Source organism: Amblyomma americanum, chromosome 10 (assembly GCF_052857255.1).
Source record: "Amblyomma americanum isolate KBUSLIRL-KWMA chromosome 10, ASM5285725v1, whole genome shotgun sequence".
Taxonomy (NCBI): domain Eukaryota; kingdom Metazoa; phylum Arthropoda; class Arachnida; order Ixodida; family Ixodidae; genus Amblyomma; species Amblyomma americanum.
The window spans coordinates 112,348,730-112,368,647 of record NC_135506.1 but is presented as its reverse complement, the minus strand read 5'-3'; the positions used below and the strand labels follow the sequence as shown (position 1 = coordinate 112,368,647).

General features: G+C 47.2%; 1 protein-coding gene across 1 annotated transcript in view; it reads right to left on the bottom strand.

Annotated features, from left to right (window-relative positions):
• LOC144108636 (uncharacterized) overlaps nucleotides 1-19,918 on the bottom strand; it is a 44,519-nt gene that overhangs the window by 9,974 nt on the left and 14,627 nt on the right. Inside the window, exons 5-9 of the mRNA XM_077641823.1 lie at nucleotides 18,484-18,912; nucleotides 10,873-11,022; nucleotides 8,734-8,814; nucleotides 5,198-5,425; nucleotides 576-683 (exon numbers count right to left, since the gene is read on the bottom strand). Of these exons, the coding sequence (XP_077497949.1) occupies nucleotides 576-683; nucleotides 5,198-5,425; nucleotides 8,734-8,814; nucleotides 10,873-11,022; nucleotides 18,484-18,912 (996 nt within the window). The remainder of the gene's footprint in view (nucleotides 1-575; nucleotides 684-5,197; nucleotides 5,426-8,733; nucleotides 8,815-10,872; nucleotides 11,023-18,483; nucleotides 18,913-19,918) is intronic.

Sequence of the window (19,918 nt, the reverse complement as noted above, 5' to 3'; positions counted from 1 at the left end):
CCACGTATAGAGCTAGTTCTTGGTTGATATTTTGAAAAAAAAACAGTTTGGTTATTCAGCGACTGTATAATTAGGCAATTTCACTATTCGATCGGCGAAGGCAGCCCGAAGGGAGTTTGCAGTTATTGCGCAATGAGGGTGTCTCACACTGAAGATCAGCCCTGCCTTAAGAAAGAAATAAGGGCTTGCGGCACTGTCTCTTATGACAGGCTTTATTATCACATCCAAGAGAGGAAACGCAACGCAGCCGGCTGGCCACACTGCTAAGCCTGCTGCGAGCGATGCGCCGCTGCTATAAGGAAGACATGTCTGAGTGCACATATGGTCACCGGATACCAAACTTGGCGTTTATTTACAGCGCTAGCTCTTATATCAAGTGGTTTGAGCATTCGCATGGAGCATCGTCCATTTCAACATTCCGCGAACGCCGGACATAGGCACGAGTATTGAGGCAGCGTGCATGCGCTGCAGGAAGAGCAAAAAGAGAGCACGGGAAGAGGGGCAGCAATAGTGTGGTTGATATCACAAGCCTTACACTGCGCTCCTCATGCAAGGCGCAATCGAGGCGAGCATACCAGGGTGAGCTGTGGGTTGATACGGAACCCGTCGAAGACTGTGGCGTCCAATGCCTTGTAGGTGGTAGACGCGTTCTGGCGGGCGTACAGGAACGACACGAGCTTCATCTGCAGCGGAAGGGACACAGCAGCCACAAAAACTTTGTCGAGCAGGGCTTTTCTTTTAATTTTGTGGGTGGACAGATAATTAGCTTCAAATACAGACAAAATATTGGGGGGAAAGAATTTTTTTATTACTACTTTGATCGTACAACTCACGAATTAGAAAGGATGTCCCCTTCAATGCGACACACATTATCCGCTCCTATATTTAGTGGGTTGGATTGTAAAGAATTGGGGATCCGAATAAATCAGGAACACGCTAGGAGCCGCCAATTTGCTGATTCTACTGCCCTGAAAAGTATATCAGGGCAAAGAACTAACCAATTTAAAGGCTCTTTTACACTGAGAAGGAAACCGGGAGTTCTTTACTGCCGAGCTTCGAGAATCGCTTCCGCCAATAGTAGGAGAGAATGGGCGGCAAAAGCGCATACGCAATAAATACGCTTTGCTTCTCTTTGCGCGCATGTGCTTTGTTCCGCCTATTCTCGCAGGAATTCGACAGCAGCGCTTCGGGAAACGCGGCGGTCACACGCTAGCTCCCCTCTAAATGTGAAACAGCCTGTGCCTAAATGAAGTGGCATGTAACTAAAGCAGGACTGCAGTTTTAGAAGAAAAAGATTTTATGAGGCAGCGATCGAGGTGGTCAAAGTGATAAGAAAATTCAAATTCACATCAGGACCAGATTTAGATCAGGAAAGTGATATATATAGTCAGGACAGCAAGAAGGGGTAGAGAGCATTTGGCGGGTGCTCTGTGATCATAGAAAGCATATCCATAAATAGTTGTACCACGCAGGTACTCACATACGGAGGGCAGAAACTTAAAGTCTGGCGGAAAGTTTTTAAATTAAATTTACAACAGCGCCTAACTCTATGAAAACAGTAATGGTAGGTATTAGTTTAACAGGCAGAAAAAGGAGGGCGGCGAATGTCTCCGGGATTATACTAAACTTAATGACGTCTTAGCTGAATTCAAGAGCAGGAAAAGGGGATATGCAAGGCATGCAATGCGGACAGAAGTTAACCGACGGTACCGGGGGGTGACCGAGTGGGTTTCAGGAAAAGGCAAATGTAGCGGGTAGCGGCACAGGGTCCAGTGAGTAGAGGAGATAGAGAAATTTGCATAAATACATGGCTGCACCTCGCGCTGGACCAAATCAGCTTGAGATAGTGCAACAGGCCTTTGGCCGGCTGTGGATGAGTTTGTCTGATCATGATTATGACGACGTTAATCGTTCAAACGTGTATTTTCAAAGCTCAGAGAATATGCCCACTGATGGGGCACCATCTGACTACAAGCTACCGATGAGTGCAAATGACTCATCAGAATGCACGACGGAAAATGTCCTCGTACAGACGGTCTACTTCAAGCCAAATTTCCCAAATTTCAAGCCAAATTTCAAGCCAACTTTGAAGACTACGTAATGGTCTCGCGTACTTCTGCTAAGCGAATGATTACCTCCTGATTTCGAAAGCATATAAAAAACAGAATTCCACTTAAAGGAACAAGTTAGCACACCGAACTCCGTTTCTCGAACAGTCCCTACATTCAATTTCGCTCTTACACTATACAACTTGCATTCGGTACGTGTAATGTAACGTCTGGAAGTGACACATGTACTGTGAAGGAGGCTGTTGTGGAATGCTCTGGATTAATTTTGACCAAATAATATTCGCCTCTTTCTGGCTAAAGCAGATTTCAGAAACTCACCTGCGCCGTGCGTTACGCATCATGATCAAAGACCAATACTTTTTTTAAAGATATGACAGTACTGTTTAAAGTACACGAATACAGTGTAATAGATATTCATTGTATGCAACTCTCAAACAGTGCAGCATTATTGAAAGTTAAAAGAAATGTCTACAGTTAACAGTGTCACTGCAACATTGAGGAATATTGTGCGCAACATTATGCAAAATTTCAAGCACTGCTGCATAAAAACGCTAACGGTGATGCTACGGTAAATAGGCGGTAGTAAATGAGTGAAGTCGAACTGCACGAGTTGAGCAAAACGCCTTGCACATATCTGTTAACAGATAAGGTTTCTGGCGGGAAGCCTTGATAGCAGAGAGAAAATGGCTTCGCCCACGACCTCAAGGAGAAATGCCAAGAAAGGAAGGCTGCTGGGAGCTTCAAAGCACCCGCTCTTACTAAGAGAATTTCGGCTTCAGGTTCCTGTCTTGAGATTAAAAAAGATGCCGCCGGAGTAAAGCCGCTGATGAAAAACAACCCCCGTTACTGCAATTCTACTTATCCTACGCTATACAAATTTGCAGCTAAAACCTTTGAGGCTCCTATTTATGTACGCACATGAGTGGCTTCGGCTGAAAACTATGCTAATATTGTGAGACTGTGCACGGAGCGAGCTTTTATTGCCACTCGCAAGTATGGTCGGCCACTTCTCCGGAGACGAAGATGCGTGATGATTATGAATATTTACAGATGGAGACGAAGGTCACGCACTGTGCTCACACTTGCTCCCTTTACAGACGAAAGCTACCGGCCCGGGCGCACGTTAGAGCGACGTAGGGCGACGGGCGAAAGGCTTTAAGCGCGACACGTGAGCAATGTCTACACCGCGACAACGTCGGTCATTGACAGGATGGGCAGGGGCAACGCGACAGTTCACGGGGGACGTTCGTTCGTGTACAGTGTACGGACCAAAAAAGTGGCTGAGGAATTTTTCGCACAAGCCGGGGGTGCGCACTGGAGCCCACAGCAACACTTCATCACCAGGGAAGAAACACACTGCACGGTGTTTTAAGTCATAGGTGCTTTTCCGGGAGGCGATTTAAATACCGTACCCTATTTCGTGATCTAGATGACTGCAAACATTGCTGCCCCATTAAAATTATAAGAAAATGGTATACAGAAGCAAACAAACAAAATACGAACAAAACGCATGTTTTTTTTCCCGCGCCGTTCAACAGCAGTCCTTCTTTATCAGAAGTAATTATGGACGCCACGTATTTAATCTGGCCTTTTCTTTCGTATCAGATTTTCCACTATAATTTCTCGACTACTAAAGCCTCTGCTGTTTGTTCCGATAGTACATGCTTTGAATACCAGCTTACATGCATTAAGAACGCTGTTCGCTTAGAGGGCATCGTTTTCGTGTGAGCCACAATAAACTGCTTTTGTTTGGAATATCATTTAGGCATCACTTGTTTGAGAGAAACTAAGCTTGTCCTGTGCATATGGTATCCAGAAAGCCAGCCCTCCTGCCCATTGAACCAACAGTTACGCGCATTGACCATACTCTTTTTACATCTATGTTTGCACATAGAGAAGGAATTCGCAATCTTGCACAGCCCGAGGAGATCTTGTGAGGTAGGAAAATTTCGCTTCACATTCCCAACACAAGATAAGGAAATATTTACGACACAGTGCTGGGTTCGTAGATATTTCGCTCCGTCGAAGTTGATATATCAGGTCCCATTGGCAATTAGCCATGTTTGGCGGCTATTGCATTCTGTACTGTCTGACTGCAAGAACAGACTACTACACTTATTGACTAAAGACAGCATTACGTACAAGCACCTCCTTGCAACCATCAAACAAACATAAGAGAGCCGCCGCGGTGGCTCAGTGGTTCTGGAGCTCGGATGCTGACCCGGAAGACATGAGTTCGATCCCGGCCGCGGCGGTCGCCTTTCGATGGAGACAAAATGCTAGAGGCCCGCGTACTGTGCTTAAATCTGTCTATTTTATGCCAGTTCACGTTAAAGAATTCCAGTGGTCGAAATTATCCGCAAACCTCCACTTCAGCGTCCCACATCGCATGAGTCGCCTTATGACGTTAAGCTCCCTAAACCAAGCCAAACTAAACTAAGGTACGATTAAGAGCAGAGGATCTCAAAATCATAGAAATAGTGCGGTCTTACAACTCTACCCTATGTTTATACTTGGCTCAAACTGGAAGCCCCGGATACAGTGTTTCTGAAAGAAACATCAAGATGCACATGTTTAGCATGCGAGCAAGCTGTCTGTCACTAGAGGTCGTGCTAAATTTTGTTTCGAACAGACCACTTTATCAATACCCTTGGAAATAAACATTTCGGAACTTGAACGCAATTTTCTACAGAGGTGATCGGATGGAATAGAAAGACCACCGCCAAAGGAGGAACAGCCCTCATTTGGCTGCGCCTAGAGCATGGCTAACGCGCCCCCGCAACGAGGAAGAAAATAAAGACGGCGCCTGGCGGTGGCACGTGAAACCACGCCTGGCAGTTCTGTTCTGGCCTAGATCCGAGCCGGATGTCTCGTTGCTTCGCACCTGAGGCAAAAACCTACAGACATGTAGGCTCAAGAGGGAGTAGAAAAAAACATTAGTTGCGCAAAAAATTTTGCGGAATAGCATTTAGCTTGTGCTGAGCAAACCTGCGGTAAGATTCATTTTACATGCAGCACTGACTAGCTCAAATAAAATATCCCTGGGATTCTATACTAAATCGACCACTTTTATTGAACTAGTCGTGGCGGGTTGTTTCAAGATCAGCGGGCGTAGGGCGAGGCCGTACCTTGTTCCTGAGTGGCTGCAGCGGGTTGACATCAGGGAAGTCGTTGTACATGCGCATCACAGATTCTTCGTCCTGGGAAGCGTTGATGATGTTCATCGCAGCACGCAGCCGGACCTCGTCTGGAGGTGGAAACACGTCTCCCGCCAGAGGAGAGTTGGGGCGTCGCAGCAGCCTCCTGACGGACCTGGCAACCTGTTCTGCCAGCAGCACCACGTCTCTCAAGGCAGGCTGCGAACCCGGGCTATTGTGAGACTAGCAGGCGATGAAAACCTGCGCTAACCTTCGCTGCCCGCAAGCACCAATTTAGTTGCAGGCTAATTCCTGCACCGTAGCAGTGACGAACAGATTTTTTGTAACGACTACACCACTTTGTTTCCAAATGGTCGTACATGTTCAAAATAAACCACTGCTCAAAACCTATAAAATAGCTTGAAAATGTATGTGGCCTTTATAAAAGCCGCGTGGTGTAAGTGGTAAAACTTTATTAGGTATACTGGGGCGGGTTTTAGAGAAGAGTGAAGGGTTTTGCCGCTCGCTTGTCTGGGTGGCAGTCCCCATTCCGGGACACCATTGGCGGAAGCCGCTGCCCGCGCTCTTTGGACCAGAGCCCTCCGGGACTCCAGGTTCAAGCAGATGGGCATAGTCGCCTGCCAGGCCTCTCTCGATGGCTGATTTACTCTCTTTATTTCCTGATTTTTATGGCAGGCACATACCATATGATATGCGTTTTCCCACATCTCACAAAGTTTACAGTACTCCGAAAAAGTTGGGTCTGCGTGTTTTAGAATCGCAGGGCTTAGAAATGACCCCGTTTGTAGCCTTCTGAGGTGTCGTTCCTGAGTTCAGTCCGGGCCCTTGGCGGGCTGTGGGAACGTCTGCCTACTGAGGCGCAGTTATGCTGTAATTTTTTCATATGTGGTAATCGGACTCGGTACAGGAGTCCCGACAGAGTCTGAGAATTCAGTAGAACTCCGGGGGAGAGACGCTCGTGCCGCTGTGTGAGCAGCTTCGTTCGCTTCTATTCCTTGGTGTCCGGGCCCCCATACCAATTGTTTTGTTCTCTGCATTGAGCTATGTTCCGCGCTTGCTAAAATTTTGCTGGCAAGCGGCGCTATTCTTCACCTTATATAATTTCGACGGGCGCGATGAGAATCAAAAATTATGTGCGCGGCGTCGGAGTGAGTGGCTGCCAGCACTATCGCCACTTCCTCAACTAACGCAACTTTACTAATTTTCACCGATAGTCCATCCGCCTGCTTTTCCTCGTGTATGACCGCGACGGTGCAGATAACCTCTTGCGCAGGGCCTTTCGCGACTACATAATACGTGTCATTTTTGCTGCCATAATACTTCTCTATAGCACTAGCTTCTCTCCTACCTTGATTCTGCTCGGGAAGCATGGTATTGATTTAACTAGTAGTTTATCTCTCCAGTCCTTGGGAATGTCCCCTCTGTCTTCTGTTGTAGGTTGCAGCGCTATGTGCAGATCCTCGAGGACTCGTCTACAAACTTTGGTCGTTGATAACCGTATTATTTGGCTTGTTTTGTGACCTTCGAGTAGTTCTTCCAGCGTGTTATGCATTCCTAGGTGTAGAAGGCGATCAGCGGACGTCTTGAAGGGGAATCCAAGCGCCATCTTGATGGCCGCTCTGATTATTACGTCTAATTTTTTCTTGTCTCTCTGCCGCAGTCTGAGGTAGGGCCTTGCATATGCTATTCGGCTAATGATGAAAGCCTGCACCAGGCGTAACGTCTCCTTTTGCGCGAGTCCACCGTGCTTGCCAGATACTCTGCCACTTATCCTACTGATCCGCTCGTACGTGGACTTTAGTTTGTTTATCGCTATGGCATTATTACTTTTGTTGTTGATGTGTAGCCGTAGGACGCGGATGTTTTCTACCTCCGGGACCTGAGTTCCATCAGTGTATATCTGAATTTTACTTGCCGATTTTTTATCCCCCCTGATATGAATGAGCTCTGATTTCGTGGGTGCACACCTAAAGCCACACTTTGCGGCATACTTATGTACCGCTTACGCTGCCTCCTGTAAGGCGTCCTCTATCTGTCCAACACTGCCACCCGACGACCAGAGTGAGGTCGTCCGCGTAGATGGTGTGTCTCACGCCATCTATCATGTTGAACCTCCCGGGGAGGCCCATTATGGCTATGTTGAAGAGAAGAGGTGACATTGCCGCCCCTTGAGGCGTGCCTCGCGTTCACATCTCTATGGGTCTGAATTTACTGTCACCTATACTGATGTATGCCTTCCTGTCCATGAGAAAGTCCTTGGCGTACGGGTAAGTCTTTCGCAGTTTGTGGTGCTGAGATTCTCTAGTATCTTCCTCTGTTTAACGTTTTCGACGGCCCCCTTCAAATCTAAAGCTAAGATAGCTCTGTCCCGTTTATTGCCGTAAAGGGAGCCTATGACTTCCCTATTAGGTTGTAAAAGCACGTCTTGTGCTGAAAAGAGTGCCTGTAAGCCAAACATTGTTGTAGAGAAAAGCTCCTGGTCCTCTATGTGTTCAGATAGTCTTTTCCCGACCATCATTTCCACAAGCTTTCCCACGCACGACGTAAGGAAAATGGGTCTTAAATTGTCCGTGTTGATCTTCTTACCTGGTTTGGGTATGAAAGTCACTATTGATGTTTCCCATTCTTCCGGTATTTGTTTCCCTTCCCATATTTTATTGATGAAGCCTGTGAGGTACTTGATAGCTTTTCCGTTGAGGTCTTGCAGCAAACCGACTTTTATGCGGTCATCTCCCGGTGCCGTGCCTCTCTTCATACTGGCTAGCGCCCCTTTAACCTCCCATTCAGCGAATTTCACATCCAGCTCCTCATTTTCTTCCCCAGAGTATATCAGTGCGTCCTCGTGTTGGTCTATCGTGGTGCATATGTACTTGTCTTCTGACGCTCTAGCGAGTTGTTCATTTGTACCCTGAAATTCGTGTAATGCTCGTCTTAAGTTTCTACTATTCTCCCCCCTCATTTGACTCGGTACAGTGAGGCAGCTCAGTAAGCTCCACGCGCTCTTCCAGCCCAGAGTGGCGCTCATAGAGTTACATTTTCCGCAGGAAAAGCCGCGTTAAAAAAAATACACGCATGCAGCGGAGGCATGTCGTACACGAGCACTCTAGTGGCCAATTATTGGCAAGAAAAGGCACCAACGATTCTCATACTGAGCACTGTAAACGTGGAAAATTTTGAGTACCCTTCTTAGAAAACAAATTAGGGGCAAACAAAATACATTGTGAACACAATGGCAGAACGATGATAGTGGGAACAGCAAAAGGTTCAAGATGACTGCTCAGGTACTCACGAATTTCAGATAGCAGCAGAGAGATCTAACTGAGCAGAAAAGCGAACAGCAGTGTAATTGAGTTGCCACCCATTTACGAGGATGAAACTTGGCGGCAAACTAAAGCGACTGAAATTAGACTGAGGATCGGAAAATGGTAAGGATGGCTGCAAGAGACTGAAAGAGGGCAGCCTAGGTTCAAATCAAATCAAATTTTATTTCTGCATTGAAAAGGTACGGACAGCGGAGGCGCAGAAAAAGCTGTAAGATACAGCTTGACAAAGCCCCCTTTAGCTTGGCAGCGGCTTGACAGCAAGGCCTATAAAACAAAGGCAGTTGGTTAACGTATTAACAGGTATACAATAATGAAACTACAAAGTATAATACTGAATATAATGATATTGAAACAGAAAATACGAAAAATGAATGATTTTGACTTGAAACGCAACTATTAAAGCATAAAGCAAAGGGTCTGTTAAGACAGCAACCATTCCAATGAGTAGCAAACTATTTGCCTATGACTAACCTAGCGCTCTGGCACGTTTCCTGCCCTGCTTCCGCCACGGCCATAAAAACCCCAAAATACTCCTCTCGTTCCTTCTTAAAACGTGACTATCTGCCCACCCCCATCCCATCCACGTGGGGTGGGCAGATAGTCACGGTAAAGAACCTTGTGCACGGTAAAGAACCCCATCATGTGTAGCCGCATAGTGCAGCCCTTATTGCGTCCCTAAAGACCAAAAGGTCACGAAATGTAAGAAGGGTTCTCCTTGCATTACGTATATTTAGAGCTTCACGAGTGCCTTCAGTGCTCCGTATGCAAATCCCGTTGCGTGGTCACTTCTGCCAAAAGGGCATTTACCGTCTGCAGGCTTCCGAGTTTTGAATAATATCGTGCGGCCGTCAACCGCACAGCATATGAACGCCCTGAGGGCGTAAAGGGGAAAATCAGCCGGAGTACCCGCAAGCGCACTAATCCACCTCCAGCGCGAGCGTCATTTACTAGGTTTTCCCTTCCACGAGAACATACGCAATGTCAGATTATCTGTTTGTGATAAACCGGTGTGCAGTGCAACACGCTTGTGCACGACTAAGATTTGTCACAGCTAGGTCCCTTCCCTTTTTTCCTTCGTATTGCTGGAGCTCGCGCAAGAGAAACCGAGTAAGGATTGAAAAACAGACGCGAAAAATTTATCTGCGGACACGACATATGCCTTCGAACATTCCTGCAATATGAATATTTTGATTTGGAGTAGCGCTCATAAGTGGGAACACAATCGCGGAGCCATTGAAGAAATCACTCCGGTTTTCTGGAAGCAGATCATGCGGCAGAGTGTGTGGCCTTCTTAAACAAACAGCGAAGTAAATGACGCTCTCACTGAAGAGTGCTCGCAGGCTTGCGAGTACTCGAGGACGGCTTTCCCGCTTATCGCCTTTACAAGGCACTGGCATGCCGCGCGGTCATTTTTCGCGTGATATAATGAAAATCCGGAAGAATGTACACCGTGGAAGAAGTGCATCGCGGGGGAGGCATTGATTGTCACGTGGAACACCGCCATGGAGCTTCATGATTTGATGGACATTTTACTGCGCTCCCAGCAGGCGCGCGCGGTTTTCGAAGGGCGCTAGCAACGTCCCAAATTTGGTTCTTGGTTCATGGGGGTTTAATGTCCCAAAGCGACTCAGGCTATGGGGGACGCCGTAGTGAAGGGCTCCAGTAATTTCGACCACCTGGGGATCTTAACGTGCACTGACATCGCACAGTACACGGGCCTCTGGAATTTTGCCTCCATCGAAATTCGACCGCCACAGCCGGGATTGAAAACGCGTCTTTCGGGCCAGCAGCCGAGCGTCATAACCACTCAGCCTTCGCGGCGGCTCAATGTCCCAAATTTGTGGTCCACATCGGCGAGAGAATTCGCGTTTCTGAAACTCGAAAAACATGTATGGCTATTACTTACGGCCGGCTACAAATCCCTAACTGCAATCTGGCGCCTGTGTGTAATAGTTATAAAGTTGACTGTCTCAATATATTCAATCATTGTTGTATATAACATGATACACCTGTATTTTTTTTTGGACGGCCGCCAGGACTGGTATTACTCTGCCGCAAAAAGCTTCTCTACCTCGAAAATATTTTTTTTTAATTATTGGCGGGCTTCCCAAAAACACCAGGTTTGTGATCACTGCCAACGTACTAGGCTATGATACTAGCTTAGAAAACAGTCCCTCGATCAACTTCTCTTTTTTCGAAGCTGCATGCCGTTCTGTCAAGGATGACACGCAAGAATGCTGCGTCATTCACGACGAGCGCGCTCCGACATCGCAGCAAAATATTTGTCGTTATTCAGCCTCGAGTGGCAAACGCGGCGCGCACCTGCGTGTAACGTAGTAGGAAGCTGTCCAGGGTGAACGCATAGGCCAGGTACGCTGACGTGACAAAATCCTTGTTCTGTGCCCAGCTGGCTACCGATGACGACTGGTGGTAGCTATTCAGGAGGCGCCAGTTGGTGTACGGCAGAAGCGCCTGCGAATTGAGCTCCGCACTTGAGGTCCCAGCTATAAGCATGTGAACACGTTCGGACGCACGACAAAAACGTCAAAAAACATTAAAACACATCAACCGGAAGAAAGGCAGTAGTGCTCTTTTCGCGTGATTCCCAATACAGACAGAATATAGTTTGAGGTTGCTGAGACCAACCTCGCCCGCTCCACTATTGTACCCCGGTGACCACCAATACAGACACTGAAATTTCCGATTTTATAGCGATAGCTACATTACGGTAGCATTTCGAGCCTTCAGTCTGGCGGCGCCGCCACGCTGTCACGTGGTTGGTCACGTGACCAAGTTCCACTCGGCCAGCTGTAGCTATCGCGTCACTCCAGGTTTAACCAGAGCTAAACCACCGGCAATTTTTTTGTTTTCTTGCTTGTTTTTACAATGGAACGAAACATTCAATAAACAGGCTGACAAACAATGGCAAATATTATGCTCCCAGATTACAGGGATTGCGTTGCCGACTGCCATTCTAAGGCTTTCCGCGACACATCACACAAAGCGATGACTTGCATAACGCTAGCTTACAGTGATACGTTGAGGATATTACTCAGTTTTCTTTCGCCTGCTTCACATCTTCGTTTGCGACTACATAAAATTTTCGTTAACATGGGCTAACATGGTTTCCCTCGACTCACTCCGTTCCATTGCCGGCCCGCTATGGTGGCACTATTCGCGCCGAGCATTTGGATAAAATATAACCAAGAGGAAGACTTATACGCTGCAAAGCATTATACGCCAATTACAACACGTATCAAGACGCTGCTACACTAACCAAGTAGCCTCAAGCATCTGGAAACGAAGCTCTTCAATCTCCATCGGTCACGGTAGTAGCGTACCGCTTTTAGCTATCGACTGGCCAAGGATTTAATCCTGAAAGCCTCTCGGGCGGCTGACTTCGGATTGTTTCGTAAAGGTTGGGCTTCATGTTCGCTCTCAGGTTTGTCGCGGTTTCCGCATGATGTTCGAGTGTGCCGAGAATGGTGGCTAAACATGCTTAATGCTTGCGCTATGTACACGACTGCTTACGTTGACATTTCGAAATTTTTCGTTCGGTGGGGGGGGGGGGGGGGGGGGGGGGTGTCGCTGTACTACAGCTAGCAGTCTTGATATCGCCGTTGGAGTGCATTTTTATCTTCGCTAAAGAAAGCAGCAAATAATATTATTGCCGGATCAAGGATGACGGCCCGTTTGCCATTAAACCATGCCACTGTCGCGCTATTGTTCAGCTTTCCGCTACGTATAAGTTCTGGAGGTGTTGCTGTCAAGTCAGCATCCTGGCCCAATTGGTTCGGCACATTGAGCCTGCTTTGACTGCATGCAATGTGTATGTGTTCCGCGAACCCCGCCCCCTTTCAACGCAGGCCACATGAAACGACAAGCCGACGATGACGACGCGATTACCAAGCGACCACAACGCTATGACCCCACTGGCCACGGCTGTCGGTTTTTGCCGGCAGGTGGAAATTAAGTTTCCCCTATTATTCAATCATCTTCTGCGCAATGGCGGCAAGCAGCTCACTTTCTTCCCCTCCAAGTTTTAATCCTCACATCAGCACGCGTACCATCACGTGTTGCGTTGCATCGCCCATGTCCGACTCTCCACCATCAATCGGGACGATCCCTCGGCAGCGGTGCTTGCGACCAGCATTATCAACATTGTTCGATAATAACCTATATCACTTTTTAGGAAATGTACGATGTTAAGGCCAGAATGTTTGCTTCTTAATTATAAGTGATGACTGCGTACCGGTGATATATCTGTAAAAAAAATAAACTCTTCAGTTGTTTCCTTTTTATACCTGGCGACATTACCGATCCAACCAAGTACTATATAAGTGCTATTAGTGTTCGTGTAAGGAAATGCTTACTTGCAGTGAAGGACCTTGACTGTTTTATAATAAACACAGGTATGAGAAAGTTTTCTCCACAAAACTGTGGTCGACAGAAAGCATGCCTAGCCTAGCATCTGTGATGGAAAGATGCTCGCAGACCAACATGTTGTTACTCGTTTTATGAATAGCTTTCTTCTACTTATATCTTCTTCAGGTCCGGCAAACTTGTAAAATGCATTAGAGAAGAAAATCACAGGCGTGGAAGACATGCAAAGTGGTTCAGTACCGTAAAAAAATCTCATCCTAAACTACTTTTAGGGCACGTACTGCTGTCCAGGGATTTTGGCCATAGCGCTACTCTATGCCTCCCCTTAAAGGGGCCATGAGAGCCTATTTCCACGCATATCCTGCTTTTTGCTTTTAATTCCCAAAACGTTAAATTACAGTTCCCCGAATTTTCAGTTGATTCTGTTTGGTAAATATTTTTAAAACGAATTTTTTTCGTTTCTTCTGCGAACTGCTCGCTGGTCTGGCAACCTCTGACTAGTGACGTCACAAGGACATAACCGCCCCGCGTCGTCTGCTTCTAGCTGTTGAGGTGCTTGCATGCACACCGTAGACGGCGGTCGCTCGAAAACTTTTTTTTTCTTTTAGCTTGGCGAATTAAAATTCATTTTCCGTGTTTTCTATTCGGAAGCCTTCAACTTAGTACAGTCGCGATCAATTTGAAGGTGATCGCTCGAGTGGCGCCCGAAACAAATTGCAGCGCCTCGTTACGTCATCACTTTCACTAGCGAGGGCAACATCAATGTAGCTTCGCTCTCTCTTTTCGATGATCATTTAGCAGCTGTCACCCCCCTTGCAGCAAGTCACAGCTAATCGTTGTTTTTTTACGCGTCAACGGGCAGTGGTGAGACAGCACGTGTAGTATTCTTCTCTATACTGTGGGAGTGGACGCAATCAGTTGGAAGGTAATCGTGCGACCGTCAACCCATACTAGAAATACCAGCCTTGCGCAGCATTTTTTTTCCACATTTCAGGGATGAAATTACGCTAGCTTCCGTTGCCCTTAGGCACCTTTACAAAAAGCGGGCTCTCTTCGCATAACGTTGGTGTTAGAGTTCTCACTTTTCATAATTCCTCCTTTGCACGGCATGGTTAAAGAATGCAGCGTGATAAGACAAGGACAAACGAATAAGTGCACAGGACTGGCGCTGACTACCAACACATTTTTTCAGTGGAAAGATCAGCTTATAAAATGCCATCCAGAACGCACGTGACCAAATAAATCAGCAGTCGCGATAAAACTATCTAACACAGACCCATACCATTGCCACAAAATCAAAGTAACAGCACATCAAGGCGACGCAACGTCAGCGCTGAACCAAAAACCAGAGGACCAGGAAGAGCCATAAGATCGAAGAATACACGCCCTCGCAGAACAAAGCAAATGACAGACACAAGGCACAGACAACCAAAACAAAGACGAAAACAACATAGTCACCTCAAAAACTGTGTCAAAACTCGAAGCAAAGCAGGGTCAAGGGCGAAACGCTTAACAAAACAGACAAAACGCTACTCTAAAGCTGAGTCGACCGCTCAAAGCCATAGAGAGTCAAAGAAAAGTTAAAAAGTTCTAAAAAACAAGACTTACTCCAATTGGCATGCAAAACAGAGTCGTAATTACAGTGGGCCTAGAAACCTGGACTCCTTGTCTGAAAGTAAAATTGAAGGCGTGCTGACGCACTGCATTCTTTAACCATGATCACTAACCAACAAGCCCAAATAGCCGCTTTAGTTTGCACAGCAGGCCGTCGTACCTATTAGCTATGCAAGGTCCGTGCTTGTTAAAGCTCCCCAGGTGCTCGAAATTATTAACGCAAACGAATATATAGGTGATCAACAGAAAATTGGGCCGACGGCGGCAGCGTACAGAAAAAAGCGGCTTTGAAAACCGTTTAAGGTAGTGGATCATAGGATGGAAAGGTGCTTTTTCTATCCTGCTGCTTAGGTGGGCCCCCTATACTTCACTTTCATTGCACACCTGCATTTTCGGTAGCAAAAAAGTGAATGGAGGAAAATCAAGAAAGTAAAGGCGCGGTCTCGTCTTTGTAACGTTTCTTAGTGTGGTATACCTGAATAGTGCGAGAGGGGGGGAAGGGGGGGGGGGGGGGGGGGGACGATAACTGACTACTCATAATTGAGGCTTGCTTAAGTCAACCGATTAAAAATCAAATACTGAACGTCATTAACAGCACGAAAGAACTCTCAAGTGCCCCCGTAGCTGCACCGGTGCCCTTCGCTGCGCAATTTCTCCATCCTTTTCTTCACTCACTTCTATACCCATTCCTCCATGACCCGGTTGAGGTGTCCACGAAAACGAAGGTGACATTTACTGCACGTTCCTTTTACTGTAGTTACAATAGTATAATACTGTCAACTATTCTTGTGTTTAACACTGCCGGTCGTTTCTAATCTTTTCCTGAAGTCGCAAAATTTGCGATGAAAACGTCAAAAATAGCTAAGGCATAACATTAGAGAATCCTTTAACACTGCAAAAAAAATATTTTTCTGCACGCTGCACTTTTAAACGACATGCAGTCTAAGATCTGTCGATACTGCCCGCTTCAGAAACGTATCGACCTGCCTCCAATACGTGATAGGGTCTCCTCCTTGCCTTTGGAGCTCTTCTGGGCAACGATGTGTATAGCGACTCTACAATAGCCGGGTCTCCACTAATGACATTCCATTTCGCTTCTGCTGCTTGGCACAGTGTTTCTGAACCCCTGTGTCCGGATGCACGCGAGCCAAATTAGCTTCCATATTTCCTTAAATGGTCTCAATTATACTGAGGTCAGGACACCGCGGCGATGTTTTTTAAATTTTTTTCTATGAATAACCAGTCCAGCACCTGTGGTCTGTAGAAGAGAGTGACAGTCTTATCGTAACCTGTAACAACAGGAAAACAGAGCCCGGTTATACCAATAACAAATAAAAAAGGATATACAAAAAAGATAAAGCGAATGCCCTACAATATTATTGGTAATATGATAACAGTTCTTCATGGAGCAGCCAAAGGGAAAGGGGAGATATTACAATTCTGACTTTGTGTAGTAAAAATGTTTCACAAAAAGATGTGTTAAAGATGCGTCACCCTTCGCGAGATAACCTTCAAATTCATTCAGATCACCTTATCGTGTTTTACACACAGGCGTCATTGTTAGCCGAGACGCACAGCAACGACGGGCCCACGTGATTGCCAGGAAAGGGAAACAAACGCAGAAAAAACATGGCGAGTTAGTCGTAGGGATGACGGTTGTAGCCCGGAAAAGCCTACGAGGGGAAGAAGGCATCGCAGTTCCGAAATCGGTCGCTATTCAGCTTGAAAGGCGAGCCGGTCGATGCTCGCGCAATCACTTTCAAATTGATCGCGACTGTACGCGAGCCAAGTGATGCTTGGGAAAGCGGACTTGCTCGTGGCGCCCGTTTGCTGAATTTTGAGGAAACAGAAATCGATGGACCCCTGTTTTATTATTTACGCTTAGAAGCATGCCGTTCGTATGTTATGAGTGTGGTCTCTTTTGAGCATTGAAGTGCTCCCGTATGTGAAAAGCGGCACGTGCCGTGCATGCCTTCGCCGATGTGCGCCGTGAAAGCCGCGGCGTTTTGTAGCAGGCTACCAAGTTCTTGTCCGCTATTCAATGACTCGATAATTAAACTCAAATTATCAAAAGATGGCACTAGAGTAACCTTGAGGCACGAAAGGAGCAGGGAAAAGTGCCGAGTTCGACGACTTCCGCGCTGCATGTGTGCGTTTGTAAGTCGAACATACATTTCCTTCGACTCGTAGCACCCTTTTGAAGGAACCAAGGCGCTTGCAAAGCACTACGCGACTCGAATGCTTTCACTGTCCGCACCGATGAATATTCGCCGCCGCCTAAATGAGTGCTTCAAAATAATAGTACATCATTTAGCATTTTGCTGTGCGTGCGCATTGTGCCCCAGGAGTGCGACGATTACAACTGCAGCCCCGCACTAAGCTTGTTCACGTGGCTGTGCGCAAAGAGTACTGCTCATTTCCGTGGCATAAAACGCAAGGTGGGTTCTCCGTATCATAAATATTATCTATCGGCATCATATCGGCATTTCCCCCTCATTGTACTTGCGTCTTGCGATGTAAGCAGTCGTCGCTTTGAGAATACTGTAGCCAAAACTACGCTCTACAGATATTTGCAGGCGCTAAAACTTGCGAATTCGCCCTCCGCAATCGCCGAAAGCGCACACACGAATACTGCGTACTCTCTAGGCCTCGTCACGAAAGGGGCCGGCGGTCCATCGTCGGCCGAACTTCCAGCATCTGGCAGGAGTTCCCCGCTGATTAGTGATAAAGTGTGAAGACATGAAATGTAGCCGCTCGTTTCGCTTTTATCGATAGTTTTTCCGGCCGTCGCCTCACCGGACGTGAAGCTTTCGCTCGGGCGCACAAGCCTAGGCGACGGCGGGGAGCTACGAGCGCTACCGTCGTCGCTTGCCTCGCCGATCGGTTCTATGCGCAGGCACCGATTGAAAGCACACCTTCGCCGGTGCACGCACATCGCGTACGTCGCCGTGGCTAGCATCAGGTACAATAAGTTTTAACTTTATAGAATGTCATACCAACTAGTCCCCCACCACACTCTTCTGGTTCCCACTAAGCTGATTCTCAACTCTACTACGATACACGGTCGTTGATCGTGCTGGCGTCGTCGTCGGTTCGGTCTAGCGTGACAGACCAGTGCGTCAGCGACGGCATTTGCATACCGACCAGCCACCCGACCGTCGATCGCCGTTGCACCGACCTAGTGTGACCGGACCCTACCTATACACAAGAAAAACTGCGTTAATGTTGTCGTTATCATATATGGGGGACGACTGCGACTTCGATCGCCCGCGAAAGTACAGGGGAGGGAATGAGACCTCGCTGCGCATATTGTAGCAACGAGAGCAGTGCCCTAGTGACGTCACGAGAGCATTCAATATGGCGGCCACTGCCGGTGGGAGGAGTCTCCCGGTCTCAATTTCGATCGCATTTTTTTTTCGAATATACAGCGTATCCAGGGCAGCGAAGTTTCGTAAATTGAGTCATAAGCTCTTGTATTAGTTACTCAAGAACAAAACTGCAATATGAAGAATGACCATGTCATGGCCCCTTTAAAGAGCTCTCATAATGCTTTGACTAAGTACGAGTGCGTTTTACTCTGCTAGACAAAAAAGTCGACTGACACACATTTTAACAGGCACGAAGGCACTTTTCAACGCCCATGGGCAATTGTAAGCAGTTCTAAGAACACACAGAAACCTACAGTAAGGCAGGGCTCTAATTTTCCTATGTGATTCGGAAGTTTAAAAACTTGTCCATACTGCACATATTCGAGCACAAAGCCTAAAGTTCGAAACCCAGGAAAAAGAAATCTCAGGCTCAGAGTCGAAATTGGCATGTCTTAATTATTTGAAAAATTAAGATAAGGAATTCCCGTCTAGCTTCTCAGGGAGATATACAGGTGCCACACTTTTTAAACCATCCTCAAGGTTCTTGCTGGGTGCCGATGCACCTTACCTGGACCGCAAACCACCCCATAAAGTCAGCCGTCTTCTCTTCGCCGTAGAACCTCTGCAGCTCGAACAGCACCCTGAAGCGCGCAGTAGACTCCAGGAACACGCCGCTGAAGGAACGCAGTGACCCGTTCAGGTAACGCTGGAAGGCCGCGTCCCAACGGGACTCCGCCACCGACGGCGTCAGCGACACGAACCATGCCGGGTCCGGGTGCACCATCTTTTCGGCGGCACCCGACGCTCCACCGCTGACTCGGACATCCATGAACCTTTTCATCTCGGTAAGTTCCTCGAACAGCCGGTCCTGGTGCTTTTCGGGGTCCTCTCCGAAAATATTCCCGGGCGCAGCGAAGCTTTCGTACGCGCCGCGGAAATGGCTCCGTATGTGTCCGGTGGTGACGTGCTGAGTGGTCTTGTTGTAGGCCTCGTTGAACTGGATGTCATTGAGGAACATTATATCACGTCGCCTACCTACGGCGTTGACCCCGATGTCCAAAAACACTGCCTGCAAACCCAATGAATTGGTGGATGTCTATGAGGCTGACTTCGCTACTAAGTACTTCCTAGGGTAGTACCGTAAGGGTAGTCTTTCAGCCTACAATTTCTTTTGTGGTTTCAGTAGGTGTTTACGCAAAGCACTTTGTTGTACTGTTGTTCACCTCGATCATAGTCTTTTATTCCTTACTAATTTCTTCATTTCGACAGCTTTTTTCTTTTTTTCTTGCCACGTAATAACCTTTTTTAATTATTTCGATGGCCACGCGCCAACGAACACAAGACAATGGCCTATTTGTTTAAAACTCTTGCATATCTGGGGATCGAATTGTAGGTAGCTTAGCAGTTGACCGGATATCACCTGCAGTCGTTACAGCATTACAGAAACGATCACGACAGCCGCAGGCTGACAAACAAACCTGGCACTTGCAGGGAAGACTTGCAGCTGCCGGCCATACCAGTGAACTCTGCAGCTTAGACTTTCGTGTCTGTCTAAGCGAAAGAGATAGCGAAAGAGCGGCGGAAACGCCCTTCCGATCCGAGTGGGCGCTTTCATCGCTTTCTTGTTGATAGGCGACGAAATTGCAGACGGTCGTCATTTCTGTGTAGTCCACGTTCTGTTTCGCTCTAGATATGAATGTAAGTGGACATCACCAAACAGCCGGGCAGTTAACGGTTTTGCAATACGGCGGTTTGTTCTGTTATGCGATCTGCTCTGCAACGCAAATCGACACACGCCGTCGCATGATGGCACTGGGTAGCAGAAGAGTAGTGTTGGTCAAATGCTGAGGGGAATCCCCCTAAGGTGGAGTGAATTTTTAATAAGGCAGTAATTACTCATGTGGCATCCACCCGAGCGCAGCCATACGGCTGTAAAGGAAAGCTGCACAGGTTTCTCAGAAACTTAATAATAATAATAATTGGTTTTGGGGGGAAAGGAAATG